Consider the following 21934-nt stretch of genomic DNA (forward strand, 5'->3'; position numbering starts at 1 on the left):
CCTGTAGGAAGCCAGCCACTGCAGCAAACCTGGCGTGGGGGGCAAAAGGGCATGCAGGGCAGCCTTCTGAGCAACCCCAGGTTCCCCTCACTCTGCATCTTTGCCTCCTACCCCAGCCTTTGCTGTCAGGGAGGCCCCAAAAAGATGTCCAAACCGAGATCCCAGCAGGGCACGAGAGCTAGCCAAGACCTGGGGGGATGACCGCGTTACACAGACACCATTACCCGGGGCGACCTCGGACCCACCTCTTCATGACGAGGAGCGAGTCTAACACACCTGGCAGGTTAGCTTTGTGGGAAAACAGCATTTACTGGGATTCCAGAAATGATCTCGTTGCGTTTTCCTAGGTGGCATCAAAGATTTCCTCTGCCACAGATCTGATAGATAACGGGAAAGTGCTACTGAATCCACTTAGAAAAATGAAACCAAGCAAAAAGAAATCGCCACGAGCAAGTCAAGAAATGAGGTTGGTAACTGCGACAGGGGCTCAGTCCTTCCAGGGCTCAGCCAGCCACCCACGGGCAGGTGCTGCTGTTGTTTATTTCATGAGCATGTACTGAGGAGCCCTCAACCTCCAGGCTGTGGTGGGCTCCAGGCTGTGGTGGGCTCCAGGGAGAGCCAGGTAAGCTTGGAAGATGGGGTCCTTGCCCTCAGGGAACTGCCGTCGCCCAGCCATGGTTCCTGTAGGTCACCAGGATACAGAGTGCTGCCGAGCCCTCTGTAGTGGGTGCTGCTGTGGGCACTAAGGGGAAACGCAATCCGAGACCCACCCGCTGCAATCCCTGCCATGCCCTCCCCACCGCACCCCCTCTGCCTCCCTCGGTCTTCTCATGCTGAGTTCTGATCTTACTCCTTCCCACCCCAGCTTCCTTAGACCTGACCCTCAGGGCCGCTCAGCCCTTCCCCTCATGGGGTGTTGGGTGAGGTGGCGAGGCCAGGCGTTGACCCAGGTGAAGGGGACCCAGGCAAGGTGGCCACCATGCGGTGGAGGAAACAGCCAGAATCGAGAAGCTGTGTTGGGAAGCACTTGAGACGTTTTGATTTTGAGTCCCTGGCCAGGGGATGGCCAGGCTGCTGGGCAGGTTGTCGTCCCCGGGAGAGGCAGGCAACCACAGTCCCATCAGGCATCGCTGGTGGGCCACATAGGGGCCTGGAGTTCAGGAGAGCGGGGAGGGATATTTGGGAAGCCTGATGCTCACCTGGAACCAATGTGAGGGGAAGGGTAGGGGCTCAGAGACTTGCGCTTGGCAGCGGGGAATAGGGATGGATGGAGCAAATGGGGCTGAGGAGCACTGAGTGGCTCGACAAGTTCACGGGGCAGGACACAGTCCGCAGCGACTGCTGGACAGAGCAGAGTCAGGGCACAAGGCAAGGACAGAAGCTGGAGGCTGGTCCCTGGGTGGGTCCCTGTCTGGGCCTTGAGGGGAGGGGAGGGGCTTCGCTGGGAGGGTGACAGCAGCGGCTCAGAGTTCCCAGGGGCTCACCCCTCTCACCTCACAGCAGCTCGGGGGTCCGGGGTTCACCCCTCTCACCTCACAGCAGCATTCCTTTCATTTTCCACGGTCACAGCTTCTATAGCTGGGTTAGTGGCTGCGTCTTGGGGATGATCACAGGGCTCCCTAGTTGTCTGCACATCCTCTGAGCCGTGCGTGAGGACCAAGCTGACACGGAACCTCAGTGTGGACACGCCTTCTTGTCCAGGCATTTCATGCTGACTCTTCAGTTGGGCCCCTGCCTCACACCTCCCAGGCGTGCTGGGAAGCTGAGGGTGGCCTCAGGGAGACCACTGGAGACCCTGGGGCATGAGCACTGCTCTCCGGTGTCCCCATACTTTCCTGGCCGCTCTCTTCTGTCCTGCACCAGGCTCGCTGTGGCCCTCACTGAAGGCGCCTCAGTGGACTCAGAGGCCAGAGCAGAAGAGACCGTGGGGCCTGGCCCCTGGCCCTGCTGCTGCTCAGCCTCCGTCTGCCAGGGGGCTCCCTACTCAGTTTACCATACCCTGGATCCCGGCTGTGGTGTAACAAGCCTGGAGGAAGGGCGAGGTGGGATGAGATGTGGGTGACAGAGAATTTGTTCCTCTTGGAGACTGAGAGTATTTGGGGAAAATCTGCACGGCCAACTAGGTTGGATTAACTCCCCAGCCTTGTGAAAATGGCTTAGACTAAAACCATTTCATCTCAAACATTTGAATGTTCTCTTATATCCTCCAAGGAGTTTACCTGCCATCTTTGGCCTTTAAAAAGCCCATAGCAGACCACAGTGGCCCGCTAACCCCCCATCACCCTGGGGCCCAGTGAGAGCTAGAGTCTGACACACTGACACAGAGCGTGCCCTGACCTGGGTGCTCTGTTCTGTAGGACTCCAGAGGGCGTCATGCTGTCTTTTCCATAGTTATTCTGAAAAGCAAAGCAAAACCAGCACAAACCCTGCTGCTGGGAGAGGGTCTTCAAGGAGGCCCAGTGAGAGTGTGTGCCATTGTATTCACAGCAGTACGTGCACCCGCACCCGCACCCACACCCACACCACACCCACACTTGCATCTACCTCCACGCCCACACTTACATCCATGCCCACACCCTGGGGCCCCACACTCATGCAGACTGGAGTGGACCTCGCCACCCCACAGCTCACCTGCAGCAGATCCCTGGCTCTTTCTACCACCCTGAGTCATTGTCTTTAAAATTAAAGGAACCCCAAGCCCCTGAGCCCCAATAGTAACAGAGAAAACATGTTTAAAATCATAACTGAATACACTTTTCTGTTCATCTATTTAAGGATTTAGGAAAACCGTGTATTCCATGTGGGAACAAAAACCTGCTTTTCCCTTCATGTGACGCAGTGTGCAGTATCCTAAATGTGTCATATCTTAAATCAATGTGAGGTTTTTAAATAAGAATAGTGTGTGTTCTGGCAGCTTCTGAACTACTGAAGAAGGGATGGGAGAGGCAGCCCAGGCCTCAGGCGTGAGTCTGGAGGAGAGTGGGTGCCAGGGAGGCCCAGGGTAGCTCCACAGTAACTGGCCCTGCTGTGCGGGAGCCTCAGGACCGCTGTTTGGTCTGGGAAGAAAGGAACACGCTTTCTCCCTGGTTATGGTGGGAGTTGCTAGGATGAAAGTAAATGTGTCAAGTCATTTCCCTCATTGCCCTTTGTTTCTCAGTACCCTCCAGGAGGGAGATTTAGAAGAGAAGATAAAACAGCACATCCACCAAATGCATGAGCGAAGATTCCATGGCCCAGCCCCGCTGGAGGAGATGAGGAAGGCTGCCGAGGATCTGGAAATTGTAAGGATTTCTTGGTTCTGTTTAAAAATTGTGGGTTTTTTGTTTTGTTTTGTTTTGTTTTTTATTTTTTTGAGATGGAGTCTTGTTCTGTCACCCAGGCTGGAGTTCGGTGGCACAATCTCAGCTCACTGCAGCCTCCGCCTCCCAGGTTCAAGAGATTCTCCTGCCTCAGCCTCCTGAGTAGCTGGGATTACAAGTGTATGTACGCCACCACACCAGGCTAATTTTTGTATTTTTAATAGAGATGGGGCTTTGCTATGGTGGCCAGCCTTGTCTCATACTCCTGGCCTCAAGTGATCCACCTGCCTTGGCCTCCCAAAGTGCTGGGCCACTGCGCCCAGCCTAAAACATTGTTTTGTTAAAAATGAAGGGAACTCATTGTGCCTCTTCAGAGCATGCGCTCTCTAAAACCATGGGACTGTGTGGAATGTGTCTTATCACGGTATGAAAATTCCCAGAATTACAGTTGGTTACGTGAGAAGGAAAACATTTCAGCTGAGGGGCTGAGCCCTCAAATGTGCCAGGCCACATGGCAGACGGACCTTGGCATCTCAGCACTGGGCATCTGATGACAGGAGTGGCGGCCTGCTGACAGGGACCAGGAACCCGTCCTCTGCACATGTCTGTGGGGTCCTTGCTGGAGGCTTTGCACCCAGCTGAACCAGGCTCTGGGCCCAGGGCTGGGCCATGAGGGGTGCCACTGCAGAGAGGGGCCTGGCTGAGGCCACCTGGACCATGGCTGACACGCTCAGTGTCTATGTTGGGAGGCCAATATTCATGGGGATCCAAGGCCTCCTGACCAGGAGCCTGCTGACCAGAACTGCTCACAGAAGTGTCTCCTGTATGTTTAGAATGTTAACATCCTCTCAGCCACTGTCAATGGTGTTTATTGACTCAGCATACGCTGAGGCCCACTTCCTGGTACTTGGAGTGTCCTGGGCCATAGGAGACACACAGGAATGAAGGAAAGTGCTTTGCTGCCCGAATTGCTGCATGGCCAGCCCAGCCAGCTATAGAAGGACACAGCTGCCCTCCCTGGCAGTGAACCTGGATACCCGTGTCCCCACCCTTCTTACAGCCATAAGAACACTGGCCTGTCTTCTCGGGCTACCCAAGGGCCCTGGCTGGTGGCGTCTTTCAGGTCAGTGTACCATGCCCGAACACAGGTCAGGCTGGTGCGGGCTGCATCCGGGCTGCCCCCAGAGCAAGCAGCACTGTCACAGGGGAGGAAGCAGCCCTGGCCTTCCTGTCCCCACACCCCATCTGCAGGCTCCATTCCCATCATTTCCACTGTTTCCCTCTCTCCTAGAGCCGGAGATGGGAGAAACGAGGTGTGAGGGCAGGATGTGGAGCCACTTCGTGGAGACCCCACCCAGCCTGACCTGGACCCCTCTTCTGAGACTCTCTTCCTCTCAGCCCAGGGAGTTCGTATCTGCCTTTAGATAAACTCTTATTCTCTCTGAATCTGTCGTTTATGAGTATGACCTTGTCCTTGGACACCCAAACCTTGCCTCTTAGGGCTTCAGAACATCTGTGTCTCAACCCATCACTTCACGTTATGGACACAAAAGTCGATTTGGTATTATGAACAACTCTAGCCACAGATTTGTTACATTTAGTGAAATAGATGAATCCCTTGAAAGACAACGTCTGCCAAAACTTACAGAAGAAATAAACAATTTGAATATGCTTGTATCATTTACAGGAATTTAATCAATAATTAATTACCTTCCAAAACAGAAATCACAGGCCCAGATGGGTTCACTGGTGAATTCTATCAGACATTTAAGGTTTAAGGCAGAAACTATACCAATTCTGTATAATCTCTTCCAGAAGATAGAAACAGAGAGAAAACATTTTAACTCATTCTCTGAGGCCAGCATTACTCTAATACCAAAACCATACAAAGATATTACAAGAAAGGAAAACTATAGACCAGTATCGCTCATGAACATAGATGCAAAAATTATCAACATTCAGAAATCAAATCCAGCAATATATAAAAGCAATCACACACCCTAGTTCAACATTCAAAAATCAGTTAATGCAATTCATCACATCAGTAAGCTAAACAAGAAAAATCAGGTGGTTTTATCAATAGATGCAGAAAAAGCATCTGACAAAATATAACACCTATCATGATGAAAACTCTCAGCAAACTAGGATAAGCTGGGAACTTCCTCAGCTTGTTAAAGAACATCCAGAAAAGACCCACAGCTAACATCATTATTAATGGCGAGAAACTAGAAACTTTTCCACTAAGATCAGGAGCAAGGCAAATGTATTCCCTCTCACTACTGCTTTTCAGTCTCATGCTGGAATTCTTAGCTAGTTCAAGAAGACAAGGCCGGGTGCGGTGGCTAAGCCTGTAATCCCAGCACTTTGGGAGGCCGAGACGGGTGGATCACGAGGTCAGGAGATCGAGACCATCCTGGCTAACACGGTGAAACCCCGTCTCTACTAAAAAATACAAAAAACTAGCCGGGCAAGGTGGCGGGCGCCTGTAGTCCCAGCTACTCAAGAGGCTGAGGCAGGAGAATGGCATAAACCTGGGAAGCAGAGCTTGCAGTGAGCTGAGATCCGGCCACTGCACTCCAGCCTGGGCGACAGAGTGAGACTCCATCTCAAAAAAAAAAAAAAAAAAAAGACAAGAGAAGGAAATAAAAGGTATACAGACTGGGAAACAAGAAATAAAACTGTCTTTGTTCTCAGATGACATGATTATATATGGAGGAAATCCCAAAGAATTGACAAAAATTTCCTGGAACTAATAAGTGATTATAGAAAAGGTTACAGGATACAAGGTTAATATACATAAGTCAGTCACCTTCCTATGAACCAGCAATTAACAAGTGGAATTTAAGATTAAAAATGTAACATTTAAATTAGCACCAAAAAAAGGTACTAAGTAAAAAAATCTAACAAAATGTATACAAAATCTATATGAGGAAAAGTACAAAACATTAATGAAATAAATAACTAAATAAATGGACAGATAGTCCATGTTCATGGACAGGAAGACTCAGTATTGTTGGTAGTCAGTTCTTCCCAACTTTAGGTTTCATATGCATTCCCAATCATCATCTCAGCAAATTGTTTTGTGGATATTGACAAACTGTTTCTAAAGCATAGATGGAGAGGATGAGACGTAGAATATCCAACACAGTACTGATGGAAAAGCAAGTCAGAGGACTGACACCCTCCAACTTGAAGACTCTAGAGCTACAATAGCAGTGTGATATTGTCCAAAGAATAGACAAATAGAATAGAGAGCCCCAAAATAGACCCACACAAATATAGTTAACTGATTTGACAGAGGAACAAAAGCAACTCAGTGGAGAAAGCATAGTCTTCAACAGATGGTACTGGAACAACTGCCAAAAACAAAAAAGAATCTAGACATAGACCTCACACCCTTCACAAAAATTAATTCAAAATGGATCATAGACCTAAACGTAAAATGTGTTACTGTACAACTTTTACAAGATAACATAGGAGAAAACCTAAGTGACCTTGGGTATGGTGATGATGTTTAAATACAACACCAAAGCAAGATCCGTGACAGAAATAATTGATACGCCGGGTTTCATTAAAATCAAAAACTTCTGTTCTATGTAAGACACTGCCAAGAGGATAAGACAGGCCACAGACTGGGAGACAATATTTGGAAAAGATACACCCGATAGAGGACTGTTATCTAAAATATACCGAGAACTCTGAAAAACTCAACAAAAAGGAGCAAACAAGCCAATTAAAAAATGGGCCAAGAATCTGCAGAGACACCTCATCAAAGAAGATGCATGGATGGCAGATCAGCATGTGAAAAGAAGCTTCACATTGTGTGTCATCAGAAATGCAAGTTAAGACAAGGAGATTCACCACACAAAAAATCCAAAACACTCACCACCAAATGCTGGTGAGGATGTGGAGCAACAGGAATGCTCATTAATTGCTGGGAATATAAAATGGTACATCCACTTTGGAAGACAGTTTGACAGTTTCTTACAAAATAAATCACACTCTCATCTTACAATCCAGTAATCACACTCCTTGGTGTTTACCCAAAGGAAATGAAAACTTACATCTACACCAAAACCTGCACATAGAGATAGCAGCTTTTTTCATAATTGCCAAAACTTGGAGGCACCCAAGATGTCCTTCCGCAGGTGACTGGATAAACTGGAACATCCAGACAGCGGAACATTGCTTAGCACTGGAGGGAAACGAGCCACCAGCAATGAGAAGACACAGGGGAGCCGACACGCCAGCATGAAAAGGCCGTACGCAGATGGAGATGGTGAAGGGATCGTGGTGACCAGGTGGGGGTAGTAGGATACTGAGGGGTGAATCAGCAGAACACAAAGGGTTTTAGGGCAGTAAAACTACTCTCCGTGATACTGTATTGTTGGATCCACGTGGTGATGCGTCTGTCTAAGCCCCACAGACTGTGCCACCCCACACGTGAGCCCGCGTGTCGACTGTGGACTCTGGGTGGTGGAAACTATGTCCATGTGCGTGCATCAGGTGTACCACTCCGGTGTGGGATGAAGGCTGCTCTAAAAAAATCAAGTCCTGGTTTTTTGAAGTCTGCTTGGAAATCTGAAACCTGAGAGCTGGCTCTTGTGTCCCCCACGGTTCTCCTGTGCTCCCCTGCCCTGGTTACACGCAGAGGAGGGGGGCCGTGAGGCAAAAGAGAATGAGCCAGAAGGACACTGTGGCAGTTGATCTCAAATGCCTACCCCAGGCCACGCCTGTCTCTTCATTGACTTTCATGCCACCTTAGGAGGAAGGCACTGCCACCCATTTCACAGGTCAGAAAATAAGACTCACAGAAGTGCCGTAACTGGCCCCACGGTGACACTGTGAATGGTGGAGCCTTCCATCCAACCTGGGTATGTCTGAATGCAAAGCCAAGGTCCAAATGCTGCACTGTCTTCTTGGGGACATGAATTGCCACAAATTCACGTTGTGCTTTAATACTTGTCTCGTGTTTTTCTGTGATTAAAAAAATTCACGTGAAGTTCTTGATGAAGGGTTCAGGTCTCCAGCACCGGCTCCTGTCATGTGCCAACTCCAAGTTACTGCCAAGATGCAGGGAGGGATGTGCTGTGTCACCCTGCCCAGGAGACAGGGACATGAACACCCGCTAACTTTCCATGACAGGCTCCTGCAGCGCTTGAGCCCTGGGGATGCCCATGGGGCGGTTCCCTTCGTTTCAGTCCTGGCTGGGAGAGCCAGAGGAAGGGGTTTTAAAACTCCCAAGAATGAGTTGGGAAGCAGCTGATCCTAGCCCTGGAGGTGAACTGTGTTGAGACAGGTGGTGTTGGCTGTCCATAAGCTCCAGCCATCCTTCTCCTCTGTCCCACTGCCTCTCACAGAGTACCAGGTGGGTGGGCAGGGCAAGGGAGAAGGGACCCTCTGAGACAGTCCAGAACAGTGTGGCAGGCGTCTGTGCCACCTGATGGCCTCATTTTTAGGAAACAATCTTAATTATAGTTTTTTCTGAAATTTGCCTTCTGAGCACCTGGATCTCCTGTAGGCTCAGTCCATTTCAAATGACCCTCCCTTTTTCTGCTGTCTACACAGGCCCACTAGCAAAAAAGAAAGTGCTGTGTTCTTTAGACTCAGTAGGGAACCTATCTGTATAATCCTGGCGAGAGGATCATGCTGGCCCTCCCTGCAGGTGAAGCCTCGGGCTTTGCTGTAAGAGTGTGACTTTCCTTAGAGCTGGGGCCCCCAGGCAGGGCCTGAGCAAACCCTGCAGCAGCATTAGAGACCAGTCCTGGCTCCGTGGCTGTGCAGCCCGCCAGCCTGTATGGAGGCGGGCACACACGTGCCTGAGACAGTTGGCATGTTCCAGGCAGACAACCATCTAAGTTCACACTACGCCTCTAGAAGCAGAGAGTCTCGTTCTGCCGGCTTCTTCCCCGGCCCCTCGTGTTTCCTTCAAGGCCTCTGTGCAGTGCCGTGCATGGCGTAGCGCTAGTGAGGAGTCCTCGGTGACATGGCGTGCGTCGGGAGCACCCCTCACCACCCCGTGCGCCGTGGAGCCTGGCCTGTGGGAGAAGGGGATGCCAAATGGGGGAAGTAGGTGGGGCTGGAGTCCAGCCCATGAGCCAGGAGCTTGCATTTGATTAGAGGGTCAGGATGGACGGGTCGGGGAGAGAGAGAAGAAAGCCCAGAGGGATGAAAAAGAGATGCTGAAAACAAACCAGCCAACAGACGTGGCCCTTGCAGGTCAACACGGCCCATTCTGCACATAGACTTGTCTCCACTCTGCCCAGAAGCCACCAGAATGACAGGAGAGGGAGCAAAAACGACCTTCGCTCCTCAGGACGAGAAAACGGAGAGGAGCCTGCCCTCTTGTCAGGAGGCTCCCCCTTCCCCATGGTCTTTCCTGTAATAATAGAGCCTCACGTCTCAGCTGGGCACAGGCTGCCCCACAAATGGCCACGTTTCTCTACCTCCCTTGCAGCCAGACGTGGGCCTGTAGCTCTATTCCGGCCGGCAGGATGTGAGCAGATGAGCGTGGACTTCCTGAGCTTTGTCCTCTCCCTTCCTGGCTGGAATGCAAACATGATGGCCAGAGCAGGGGCAGCCACCTCAGCCCTCAGATGGAGGTCATGGGCCAGGGCTGCAGAGCCAGTGTGCAGTAGTCTGTCCCTGGTGCGGGTGCAGGTGGAGGCCGTGGGCCAGGGCTGCAGAGCCAGTGTGCAGTAGTCTGTCCCTGGTGCGGGTGCAGGTGGAGGCCGTGGGCCAGGGCTGCAGAGCCAGTGTGCAGTAGTCTGTCTCTGGTGCGGGTGCAGGTGGAGGCCGTGGGCCAGGGCTGCAGAGCCAGTGTGCAGTAGTCTGTCTCTGGTGCGGGTGCTGTCCTCTCAGACACACTGCTCCACCTGGTCTCAGTTGCTGTCGTCTGGGGGCTGGCAGGCGAGCCCTGTCCTCACACACGGAGGCCCGGGCGATTTTGCACGAAGGAAGCCCCCTAGTGGTGCAACGTGAAGGGCCTGCCGAACAAAATGCCAGTAAAGATGCAAGGTGGTGCAGCCCCAGAGCACAGGAAGACAAAACCAACCACAGAGGGATTGGAAGCGGAGGCTGGGGCGCGGTGGCGCAGGCCTGCAGTCCCAGCACTTTAGCAGGCTGAGGTGGGTGAATCACCTGAGGTCAGGAGTTCGAGACCAGCCTGTCCAACATGGTGAAACCCCGTCTCTACTAAAGATACAAACAATTAGTTGGGCACGTTGGCGCCGCCTGTAATCCCAGCTACTCGGGAGGCAAAGGCAGGAGAATCACTTGAACCTGGGAGGCAGAGGTTGCAGTGAGCTGAGATGGCACCATTGCACTCCAGCCTGGGCAACAAGAGCGAAACTCTGTTTCCAAAAAAAAAAAAGAAAAATGAAGTGGAGTCCGTACAGGTCACGATAGGGCCCTGGGCCTGCTTCCCTACTCTGCCCAGCCCACTGACTCCTCCAGCCTACCCAGCAGGAGACAGGGCTGCCTCTAGAGAAGCTGACCAACCAGGCACCGTGGTGGTAACAGCGGCCACGTATGACCTAAAGAGCCCTGCAGAAGATCAGGTGCACAACCGACCAGGAGGGCCAGCCAGCTCCGTGGTGCTGTCTGAGATATCAACCAACCAAGACAGAAGCCACCTGGGTGTCCCCCAGACAGCCCCGGCCTGCACTGAGCAGCCAGCAGCTCTCCACCAACACCCCAATCTCAGCCTCGCTCCAGGGCCTCAGTCATGAGTGGTTGCTCAACTACTGAGGGAAGCCCCAAGGTGAGGGAGAGGCCAAAGCTAGCTGGCTGGGAGTGAGCTTCAGACAGATGCGGACATTAGGGGACACTTAAACATGACAAGCCAGAATTAAAATCCCCCCACGGGAACAGACAAGGCTGCTGCCATGAAACCCAGCGGCTGTTTTAGAAAGTGAACACTCAGATCACCCAGAACTCCCAAAGCAAAGTTTAAAATGTGGCAAAAATTTTTAAAAATTAAATTAGGAGATGCATAAATTCCCCAGGAAGGGGAGATGGGAAACAGAGATGAGACAAGAGGAAAGGAAGTTAGAGGACGACCCAAGCAGAGCAAAGCATCCGGCAGGTTCCAGCAGGAGAGACGAGAGCAGACGGAGGGAGAGGGCGCAGGAGGGCTCTTCCCGAAGGAACCAGTGTACTTCCTGCCAGAAGGGCCCACACGTGCCGGCACCATGGCTCAGCATCCCGAACCAGAGCAGGACGGACCCCCCGAGATTCCAGGGAGGGCGGGGAGAGAGGCCCACACAGAACCAGGCACTGGGAGGGAGCTGGTCTCGGTGATGGCACTGCCCTCAGCAGGCACTGGGATTCGGTCCTACGAGTGCAAGGTCAGGGGCCAGCACACAATAAGACGTTTTCAGACATGCAAGGACTCAAAATGCTGCTTCCCATCTAGAGAGTCTTTCTCCAGAAGCCACTGTAGAATTTGTTCTATGAAAACAAGGGAGTGGATGCTGAGAGAGGAAGGTAAGAGTTCTGGAGGAAAGAGAGCTGACCCAGCAGCCCCCGGCCACCCGCTGCTGTGAGAGGAGCCTGTCGGGGTCTCCCCAGGGAGACCAGGTCAGTCTGAGGACTTGGCCAGTGGAGGAGGATGTTGAGAGAGGTTTTACAGTTTGAGAGGATATAATGACAGATATAGAAAACAAAGTAAACATTTTTAAAGGGGGCAGTTATGAATCCTACAGGGAATACAGGTTTCTATGGGAAGTGAAAAAAGTTATCAATGACTATTTACTGGGTCAGTGACAAGTAATATTGACCAAGTCACAGAGCCAGAAGCCGTGAGTGCTGCTCTAGGCCACAATTGTGATATGGAGGGGGAGGCTGCAGGGGTCTCTGGGGACCTGCTGTGATTATGGCTGTATGGGGGGGAAGCTGCAGGGGTCTCCGGGGACCTGCTGTCATTATGGCTGTATGGGGTGGGGGGAAGCTGCAGGGGTCTCCGGGGACCTGCTGTCATTATGGCTGTATGGGGTGGGGGGAAGCTGCAGGGGTCTCCGGGGACCTGCTGTGATTATGGCTGTATGGGGTGGGGGGAAGCTGCAGGGGTCTCTGGGGACCTGCTGTCATTATGGCTGTATGGGGGGGAAGCTGCAGGGGTCTCCGGGGACCTGCTGTCATTATGGCTGTATGGGGTGGGGGGAAGCTGCAGGGGTCTCCGGGGACCTGCTGTGATTATGGCTGTATGGGGTGGGGGGAAGCTGCAGGGGTCTCTGGGGACCTGCTGTCATTATGGCTGTATGGGGGGGAAGCTGCAGGGGTCTCCGGGGACCTGCTGTCATTATGGCTGTATGGGGTGGGGGGAAGCTGCAGGGGTCTCTGGGGACCTGCTGTGATTATGGCTGTATGGGGTGGGGGGAAGCTGCAGGGGTCTCTGGGGACCTGCTGTCATTATGGCTGTATGGGGGGCGGGGTGCAGTGCTCTCCAGGGACCTGTTGTGATTTGTCTGTATTGGGGGGGAGGCTGCAGGGGTCTCCCGGGACCTGCACTGGAGATCGTGTCCAACCTGTGCCCCCAGTGAGGCAAGCTGGGGAGGGAGAGGAAAGCCGGGTAGCCCAGGGCTCCTGTGCTTGGAGTGGGGAGGTTGGGATTCTGCAGAGGGCTGGAGGGGCAGGAACAGGAAGAGCCCCTCCTCAGTTTCTCCACCTGAGGCCCCCCTGCAGTGCCTTTCTCAGCCTCACCTTATTCTGCCCAGGGGATTGGCCATGAACCATGGGGTTTGGAACAGAAAGCCTGCCTCTGGTTTCAGGCTCGGCAAGGTCCTTCTGTAGGAACCCCTGATCCATGGCTTCTGTGTCTGTGGGGCAGAGGTGGCAATTGTGGCCCCAACTGCTTCCCAGGGCAGTTATGGCTTTCAGGTGTGGTCATGGCTGTGGTGATGCTTTCCAACACACTGCCCAGGGTGTGGCACCAGCCTTCCCTTTGCCCACAGGATGATGCCGAGTCTCTGTTCATCCATTGACCTGCGTCTGCACAGGACACCTGGGTGGGGCTGTGGGGACACCAGGATGAGTGGCCACGTGTGTGCCTGCAGAGGGTGGTGTCCTCATGAGGTGGAAGGCCTGGGAGCTGGCTGGAAGTAGGCTGCCGGGCCTCATTGCAGGGGAGACCATGCCATGATGTGGCTTGCAGGGGCCCCAGGGGAGTGGGGCTGGCTCTGCTCACTCCCACACGGCCTGGGCCCCACGTGGAATCTGAGCCAGAGACATATGGACGCCCTAAGTCCTGCCAGCCTTTCTAACGTCTCCCCCTCCTTGTCTCCCACAAGGCCAAAGAGCTGCAGGATGAAGTATTGAAGCTAAAATTGGGATTAGCCTTGAACAAAGACCGTCGATGGGCGGCCCTCACTGGAAACCTGTCACTTGGCCCGCCAGCGGCACAGCCACAAAATACATTTTTTAACACAAAATACGAAGAATCAGGAAATGTTCGCAGATACAAGTGACACCAGGTGGCTGGACTAACAGGGACGTCTTCAGACGGGAGCCGCGCTTCTTCTTTCCAGGCGTCACCTCCTGTGTGGTGGCCGGAAGAGCGCCAGGTTCAGTGTTACCCTTAGGGCTGATTTCTCGGCAGCCTGTTGTTTTCCCTAGACAAGCCCGTGTTCCTCTCCTGAGGCTGTGGAAGATTTCAGCCGTATTAACAGAAAGGACACTGTGAGCACGTGGTCTCGCTTTCACTTCTTTCCGCAGGTTCCTGCCAAGCCACGTGACGGAATGCTCATGCTCAGGCGCCTGCCTCTCTCCTGCCCTGGAGCCCTTGTTGCAACAGTACTCACAGCTTTCATTCACTTAGGTATTTGAGTGTGAGATAGGAGACCAGGTCATCTGATTCCCGCCAAGCCACAAGTCCCTGCAGCACCACCTTTGGCTAGGAGGGAGGGGTGAGAGCCAAAAGGGGCTTCAGGGGGAGTGGTTACCCTGCTCCCTGCCCAGCTATGGGGTCCTCCTTTCCCCTGGAGGCCCTCCTTTCCCCTGCTCCCTGCCCAGCTATGGGGCCCTCTTTCCCCTGCCCCCTGCCCGGCTACAGGGCCCTCCTTTCAGCCTTGACCCCTTCCTGGTTGCTGCCACTCAACCTGCACGTGGGACAGCGGACTCCACCCCAGGGACACGGCAGGGTCCACAGACCTCCGCGTCGTAGATAGCCCTATTTCACCCTCTGTCTGCGCAGGCTGTGTAGATTCTGTGTGACTTAGTCTCTTGTGATGAGTGTTTGATTGGATCTTTTTTTTTTTTTTTTTTGAGACGGAGTCTCACTCTGTCTCCCAGGCTGGAGTGCAGTGGCCCGATCTCGGCTCACTACAACCTCTGCCTCCCGGGTTCAAGCCATTCTCCTGCCTCAGCCTCCTGAGTAGCTGGGACTACAGGCCTCAGCTAATTTTTGTATTTTTTAGTAGAGACGGGGTTTCAGTATATTGGCCAGCCTGGTCTTGAACTCCTGACCTTGTGATCCGCCCGCCTCGGCCTCCCAAAGTGCTGGGATTACAGGCGTGAGCCACCGCGCCCGGCCAATTGGATCTTGAAAACATCTTTGGTTTGATTTCTTTAACAGAGGTGAGACTATTCAGACTTTGTTTCTTTTTCTGTTAATTTTGGTAAATATGGTTTTCAGTGAGTTTCCTCATTTCATCCAAGTTGTGCGATGTATTAGCATAAAGTTCCTCTTATTTTCAGTATCTTGAGGATCCGTAATAAGGTCCCCTCTTTTATTCTTGACCCGGTGTTCTTCATCATTCTTGCTATGGATTTATCAATTTTGTTCCTCTTTTCCAAAAGCCCTGGGTTTTGGCTTCACTGGATTTGCTGTTTGTTTTCTGTCTCATGGGTCTCTGCGCCCCGCACTTCCTACTTTCCGAGCTAAACGCTCAGAAAGTAGGAACTGGTGCTTAGAGAGAAATGCATCACCACCCAACCCACGTATTAGAGAAGAAGAAGGGTGTGAAATTGATCATCTAAGCTTTCCATTCAAGAAGCTAGAAAAGGTGTCAGTGACCTGTTGCAGCCCAGCAGCTGGAGCAGCAGACCTTTGCCATTTCTCATTTCTCAGGCCTGAGGGCAGGAGTCGGGGCAGCTTAGCCGGCGTTGCTGGTCAGGGTCTCTTGTGAGGCTGGAGTCAGCCATGGGTTGAGCTGCTCTCCTTTGAAGGTTTAACTGGGCTTGGGGCTCAGCTTTTGAGTTACTCACCTGGTTGTTGATCAGAGAGCGTGTCTGCTATGATCCCAGTCCTTTGCCATAGGGCAAGGCTTCACTCCAGCATTTCCTCTTACTCCGTGTTCTCGGGGAATGTGTGGTCTCGGATGCCATCCTTCTCATCTCCAGCATTTCCTGTCACCTCCGTGTTCTCGGGGAATGCATGGTCTCGGAACCCATCCTTCTCATCTCCGGCATTTCCTGTCACCTCCACGTTCTCGGGGAATGCGTGGTTTCAGATGCCATCCTTCTCATCTCCAGCATTTCCTGTCACCTCCGTGTTCTCGGGGAATGCGTGGTCTCGGATACCATCGTTCTCATCTCCGGCATTTCCTGTCACCTCCGTGTTCTCGGGGAATGCGTGGTCTCGGATGCCATCCTTCTCATCTCCAGCATTTCCTCTTACTCCGTGTTCTCAGGGAATGCGTGGTCTCGGAACCCATCCTGCTCCTCTCCAGCGTTTCCTGTCACCTCCGTGTTCTCATTCTCGTCTCTGCCGTAAGTCCACATCTGCTCGCAGATGCCGTCCACCTTTTCCACTAGATCCTTTTACATCATCATTATAATGATTTTTTAAAGTAAGTGTTTTCTTTCAATCAGTTTTAAATTTCAGATGTTGTGTTTTTCAGGTCTCAGGTGTCCGGTAATTTTTTGTGAATGCCGATTCTCTGTTGAAATTCTCCATCTTTTCATTCCCTTTATATCTCTTTTCTTCTTTTTTCTGTAACATGTTACATTTGTCTCATAAGTTTTCAGTGAGTGCAAAGCATCGTATAAGTTGACCCTTGAACAAGAGTTTGAATTATAAGGGTCCACTTATAAGTGGATTTTAAAAAATAAATATATTGGAAAAAGTTTTGGAAATTTGCAACAATTTGAAAAAATTTGCAGATGAACCACATAGCCTAGAAATATCTAAAAAAAAAAAAAAGAAAAGAAAAAGTTAGGTATGTCACGAATGCATAAAATATACAGACCATACATGGACCATTCACAGTAGAGAGAAATGTCGCCATAAAGATGGAGCATTGGCCGGGGGCAGTGGCTCACGCCTGTAATCCCAACACTTTGGGAGGCTGAGGCAGGCAGATTACTAAAAATACAAAATTAGTTGGGCGTGGTGACACAGGCCTGTAATTCCAGCTACTGGGGAGGCTGAGGCAGGAGAATCGCTTGAACCGGGGAGGCAGAGGTTGCGGTGAGCCGAGATCACGCTACTGCACTCCAGCCTGGGCAACAAGAGCAAAACTCTGTCTCAAAAAAAAAAAAAAAAATACAGCATTAAATTATAACTGCATTAAATTAACTGCAGTCCACAGTGTGCTGCTGGAATAATTACAAAGCCACCTCCTGTTGCTATTGCAGTAAGCGTAAGCATTTCAAGGATCTGCTTAAAACACCATGTGGTGCTAATCTGTGCATGGGCAGTTCATGTCTTCAGTACATTGTGTATCACAATAAAAAGTGCTCTGTTGGCCGGGCGCGGTGGCTCACGCCTGTAATCCCTGCACTTTGGGAGGCCGAGACGGGCGGATAACGAGGTCAGGAGATCGAGACCATCCTGGCTAACTCGGTGAAACCCCGTCTCTACTAAAATACAAAAAATTAGCCGGGCACGGTGGCGGGCGCCTGTAGTCCCAGCTACTCGGGAGGCTGAGGCAGGAGAATGGCGCGAACCCGGGAGGCGGAGCTTGCAGTGAGCCGAGATGGTGCCACTGCACTCCAGCCTGGGCGACAGAGTAAAGACTCCGCCTCAAAAAAAAAAAAAAAAAAAAAAAGTGCTCTGTTTTAACTGAACATAGTGGCACACGCCTGCAGTCCCAGCTATTCAGGAGGCTGAGGCAGGAGGATCCCTTGAGCCCAGGAGGTCGAGGCTGTGGTAATCTGTGATTGCACCACTGCACTCCAGCCTGGCCAACAGAGTGAGACCCCAACTTGAAGAAAAGGTGCCATCTGGATGTTCTTGTGTATTTCTCGTGTTTAGCGCAATACTATAAACCTTGAAGAGCACTTCGGGGCCCATGGAGCACCACCAGTCACGCCAAAGAGCTCCTGAGAAGCAGAGAAAAGTCACGACATTTCAAGAAAAAATTGAGTTTCTTGATATGTTCCTAAGATTGAGGTTTACAGCTGCGGTTGCCTACCAATTCAAGATAAATGAATCCAGCGTAAGGACTGTAGTAAAAAAAGGAAATTTGTGAGCAGGCAGAAAAGCCTTAACACTTTCTGTGAAATACCTTTTTATCTTGTATTGGGAATGCAGCTTTTATGTGGGTGCAGGGTTGCTGTGTGTGATGGTTCATATTAAGTGTCAACTTGATTCGATTGAAGAATGCAAAGTATTGTTTCTAGGTGTTTCCAGAAGGGATTAACATTTGAGTTACTGGACTAGGAGAAGACTCACCGCAGTGTGGGTGGACACCATCCGATCGGCTGCCAGCATGGCTGGAAAAAGCAGGCAGAAGAAGGTGGCTGAAGCTGACTGGCTGAGTCTTCTGGCCTTCATCCTTCTCCCGCGCTGGATGCCTCCTGCCCTTGAACATTGGATGCCAAGTTCTTTGGCTTCTGGAGTCTTGGACCTACACTGGCGTTTTGCCAGGAGCTCTCGGCCTTCGGCCACAGACTGAAGGCTGCAGTGTTGGCTTCCCTCCTTCAGAGGTTTGGGGACTCAGACTGAGCTACTACTGGCTTCCTTGCCCCTCCGTTTGCAGACAGCCTGTTGTGGGACTTCACCCTGTGATCCTCTGCATCAGTTCTCCTTAATAAACTCCCTTTCGTGTATGTATATATCGTATTGTGTCCTTCTAGAGAACCCTTACTGATACACTATGAGAAAGGTATACCTATAGACTCCTCAAACAAAAGGAAGGGGAAGGAGCTGAAGCTGGAGGATCTAATCCCAGCAAAGGATGGTTTGACAACTTTAGAAAGAGGCTTGGCTGGAAAAATACCAAGATAACGGAGAAGCAGCTTCTGTCGGCCACGGGACGGCAGACAAGTTCCTGGATACAGATACCATGAAGAAAGTCACTGAGGAGAAAGAGGATAAAGGATGTCTGCCTGAACAGGTTTTTAATGCAGACCTAAGTCCCCTATTCTTGAAAAAAAAAAATGGCCACAGGCATGAATGAGGAAGACAAGCAAGTACCAGAATTTAGGGCAGGAGGGGAGAGGCCAGCTCTGCTGTTCTGTGCAAATGCAGCCAGATTATGATCAGGATGCCCTTATCCAGAAAGCTGCTAACCCCCGAGCTTGCAGGGAAAAGAGAACACCAGCTGCTCCTTGGTCGTACAAGAAGGCTGGACAAGAACCTCTTTTCTGGGTTGATTCCATCAATGCTTTGTCCCTGAAATCAGGAAGTACTTTGCTGCTTATAAATGACTGCCTTTTAAAGCTCTGGTATCGGACAATGCCTGTTGGCCACCCAGAACCCCATGATTCAACAATGAAGGTGTCAAAGGAGCCCACTTGCCCCCAAACACGTCTCCAATGCAGCCTCTGGCCCAGAGGCCATAGGGACCTTGAAGCCTCATTGTATGCGGCACTGTGTGGACAGGAGTGTAGTGCTGGCAAAGAGAACTTCAGAGAACACCATGAAAGGCTGAGGGATCACACACTGGACTTGCCGTCATGGTTGGAGGAAAGGCTGGGAAAGCCACGAAGCCTGAAAGGGCACGTTCTTGCTGGGGAAAACCGTGTCCAGATGTTGTGTACAACTTCGCAGCACTGGTGACAGCCCATCCCGGAAGTGATGGAAAAGGAGTGGAATCCTGTCTCTTGTCACCACCTGGGTGGAACGGAGGTCATTATGGTACATGAAGTAAGTCAGGCACAGGAAAACAAGCATCACTTGTTCTCACTTGTGGGGGCTAAAAAAGTGGATCTCATGAAGATAGAGAGCAGACTGGTGGTGACCAGAGGCCAGGAAGTGGGAAGTAGGGGTGCAGGGGGTGAGTGGAAATGCACAGTGAGATGGAGGAAATAAGACGTGGCGTTCAATACGTCAATAGGGCGACTACCTCACGTTAGTCAATTGCACATTTCCACATAGCTAGAAGAGACTCCTTCAAGGTTCCCAGCAGAAAGAGCAGAAATATTCAGGGTGATGGGCACCCCCGTTACCCTTACTTGATCTTCACACGTTATACGAGTATATCATATTATCACATGTACCCCCAAAATATGTACATTTATTATATAGCAATTGAAGAAACTGTGGAGAGAGCAAAACAGATGAGGGCGAAGAGTTTCCAGATACAGGTCTTGGAGAAATGGAGGAGCTAATAGACGCTGCACCAGAGCAACAAACAGAAGAGGCCGAGGGAGACGAGTGCTTCCAAACCGGGCGATGAGGAGGAGGAAGACAGAGAGGAAGCAGTGCCGGGAAAGAAGCTGACCCGGGGCCCTGGCAGCAGCATTCCCGTCATTCACGCTGTCTCTGCCCTCTTTCGGGACATGGGCCCGTCTGTGACGCAGGCAGGGAGACTGAAGCGAGCTCTGGAAGGCGGACGGGGACCGCACAGAAAGTTTAGAGAAATGAAAGAGCAAAGTCAGACAGAAATTACGTGCATTTCTGTCAAGTCACCCAGAGTGTGCCTGCCTCTCCTGCCTCCCCTGCCTCCTCCCCAGCCGCTGCCTCTGCCACCCCTGAGACTGCAGGACCAGCTCCTCCCTCTCAGTCTACTCAACCTGAGAAGGACGAGGACAAAGGCCTTTCTGAGGATCCACGTCCACTTAATTCGTAGTAAATAGATTTTCTCTTCCTGATGATTTTCTTGCCATTCTCGTTTGTACCTTACTGTAAGAGTGCAGTATATAATATACCATACAAAATATGCGGTACTTGAACGTTAGTGTTACCAGGAAGGCGTCCCATCCATGGTAGGCTATTAGTAGTTACATTTTGGGGAAGTCAGAAATAATATGTGGATTTTCAGCTGCGTGGGGCATCAGCGCGCCGTAAACCCCGCCTTGTTCACGGGTCAACTCTAAACAAACCACAGAGACTACGGACGGTGCTGGTTTCCTTGAGAGGACTGACCCTTTCCTCTGTTAAGCACATACGTGGGTACAGGTTTTATCACCTTCGTCCCAGCAGGGCTTGCACTGGGTGGAGCCTGGGTCACAGCTTCAGTTACTCCTTGTCGGCCTCTGCTTTTGGCAGGCTAGTGGGTGAGACCTGTCCTGGGCTTGCTGCGAACCCCTGAGATTTCACCCTCTCTCCAGAACAGCCCCTCAGCTTCCTGTGCTGGTACCAGACCCTGAAAATGGCCTGGGGAACCAACTGTTTCTCTGCTGCCCTAGACCCCGCCCCGGGACCTCCAGCAGCCCTGCTTCCTGTCTGTGACACCCTGGGCCTCAGCCTGGGCAGGCTGGGATGCAGCAGCTCTGGTCCCCCTCAAGGCCCTCCAAGGCTGCCCTGGGCTCACAGCCTCACACACGCCCTGCGACTCTTGCATCTGGCCTTTCCCCGTGGCTACAAGAGCAGGTCATCGTTCACCTGGCCCAGAAGTCACACTTCATTCACTGCAATCTTTTTAAAAGAATCACTTTGCTTTAATTATGCTTCTTAAAACAGTGTATAGGAAAAACTCCAAGCCTGTTAGGTTGTGTTAAAAAAAAAATACAGCTAATAGAAAATTCCAGGTAATTCGCATTTAATGTGGTAACCACACGCTTGCATTCCCTCCATCTTTGTTTTGATCAAGTCTCTTCATTCCATTGTTCTTGTGAACCTGCAGTACCTCTATGCTGTTCCCTTCTATCAATAGTTACATTCCCCCACTTTCTCTCATAATCAGACAGATTTTTCTCTATCAATTTTTGAGAACTGGGCTTTCTCTTCCCTTCGTTTTCTTCTCCCCTGCCTCAGCTGAGGCCTTTAGAACGTCCTGATGTCCCGTTTCTCTCTATCCTGTCTCAGTTACCTGTTGCTGTGACAGACCGCTTAGTGGTTGAAAACAGCAGCCTACCCCAGTCTCAGAATGCTTTGGGTTGACCAGGCGCAGCAGGGTGGCTCTCCCGTCCTTGGACTGTCTGCAGGGGCACCAGCGATCTGATGGCCCTGCTGAGCTGAGACGTGCAGGATGGCACCCTCACACACCTGGCACTCTGGCCAGGTGGCCTGGAAGGTTGGTCTCAGATGGGATGCTGGGATCACTGGAACTACCTTTCTCAGGACGTCTCTGGCTCCCATGGTCCCTCCCTGGGGTCTCTAGCAGGGTGCCTGGCCTCCCTCCATGGAGGCTGAAGGCTCTAAAAGTGCAGAGTGGGAGTGTCCAGGCCTTCCAAAGACTTGGGCCTATCCTGGCGTGCCCCAGTTCCTCCGCATTCTCCTGGGGAAGGTGAGTCCCAGGGCAGCCCAGGTCTCTGTAGAATGACAGGCAGCAACCACAGCCTACCTCCTGCGCTGCGCCTCGGCTCTG

General features: G+C 51.7%; 1 protein-coding gene across 22 annotated transcripts in view; it reads left to right on the forward strand.

Annotated features, from left to right (window-relative positions):
- LRRC27 (leucine rich repeat containing 27) overlaps positions 1-20344 on the forward strand; it is a 57194-nt gene extending 36850 nt beyond the window's left edge. For 8 of the 22 annotated variants that reach the window (XM_065521630.2, XM_074003101.1, XM_074003097.1 and 5 more), the window contains 3 exons: positions 348-466; positions 3158-3281; positions 13589-13981. In XM_065521630.2, the coding sequence (XP_065377702.1) occupies positions 348-466; positions 3158-3281; positions 13589-13765 (420 nt within the window). In that variant the 3' untranslated portion in view covers positions 13766-13981. Of the gene's footprint in view, positions 1-347; positions 467-3157; positions 3282-3379; positions 8302-13588; positions 13982-17493 lie in introns of those variants that run through there. The other 14 variants (XM_074003099.1, XM_074003096.1, XM_074003104.1 and 11 more) reach the window with 5 other exon arrangements.
- Positions 20345-21934: the final 1590 nt, after the last annotated feature.

Source organism: Macaca fascicularis, chromosome 9 (assembly GCF_037993035.2).
Source record: "Macaca fascicularis isolate 582-1 chromosome 9, T2T-MFA8v1.1".
In the NCBI taxonomy this organism is placed as follows: Eukaryota; Metazoa; Chordata; class Mammalia; order Primates; family Cercopithecidae; genus Macaca; species Macaca fascicularis.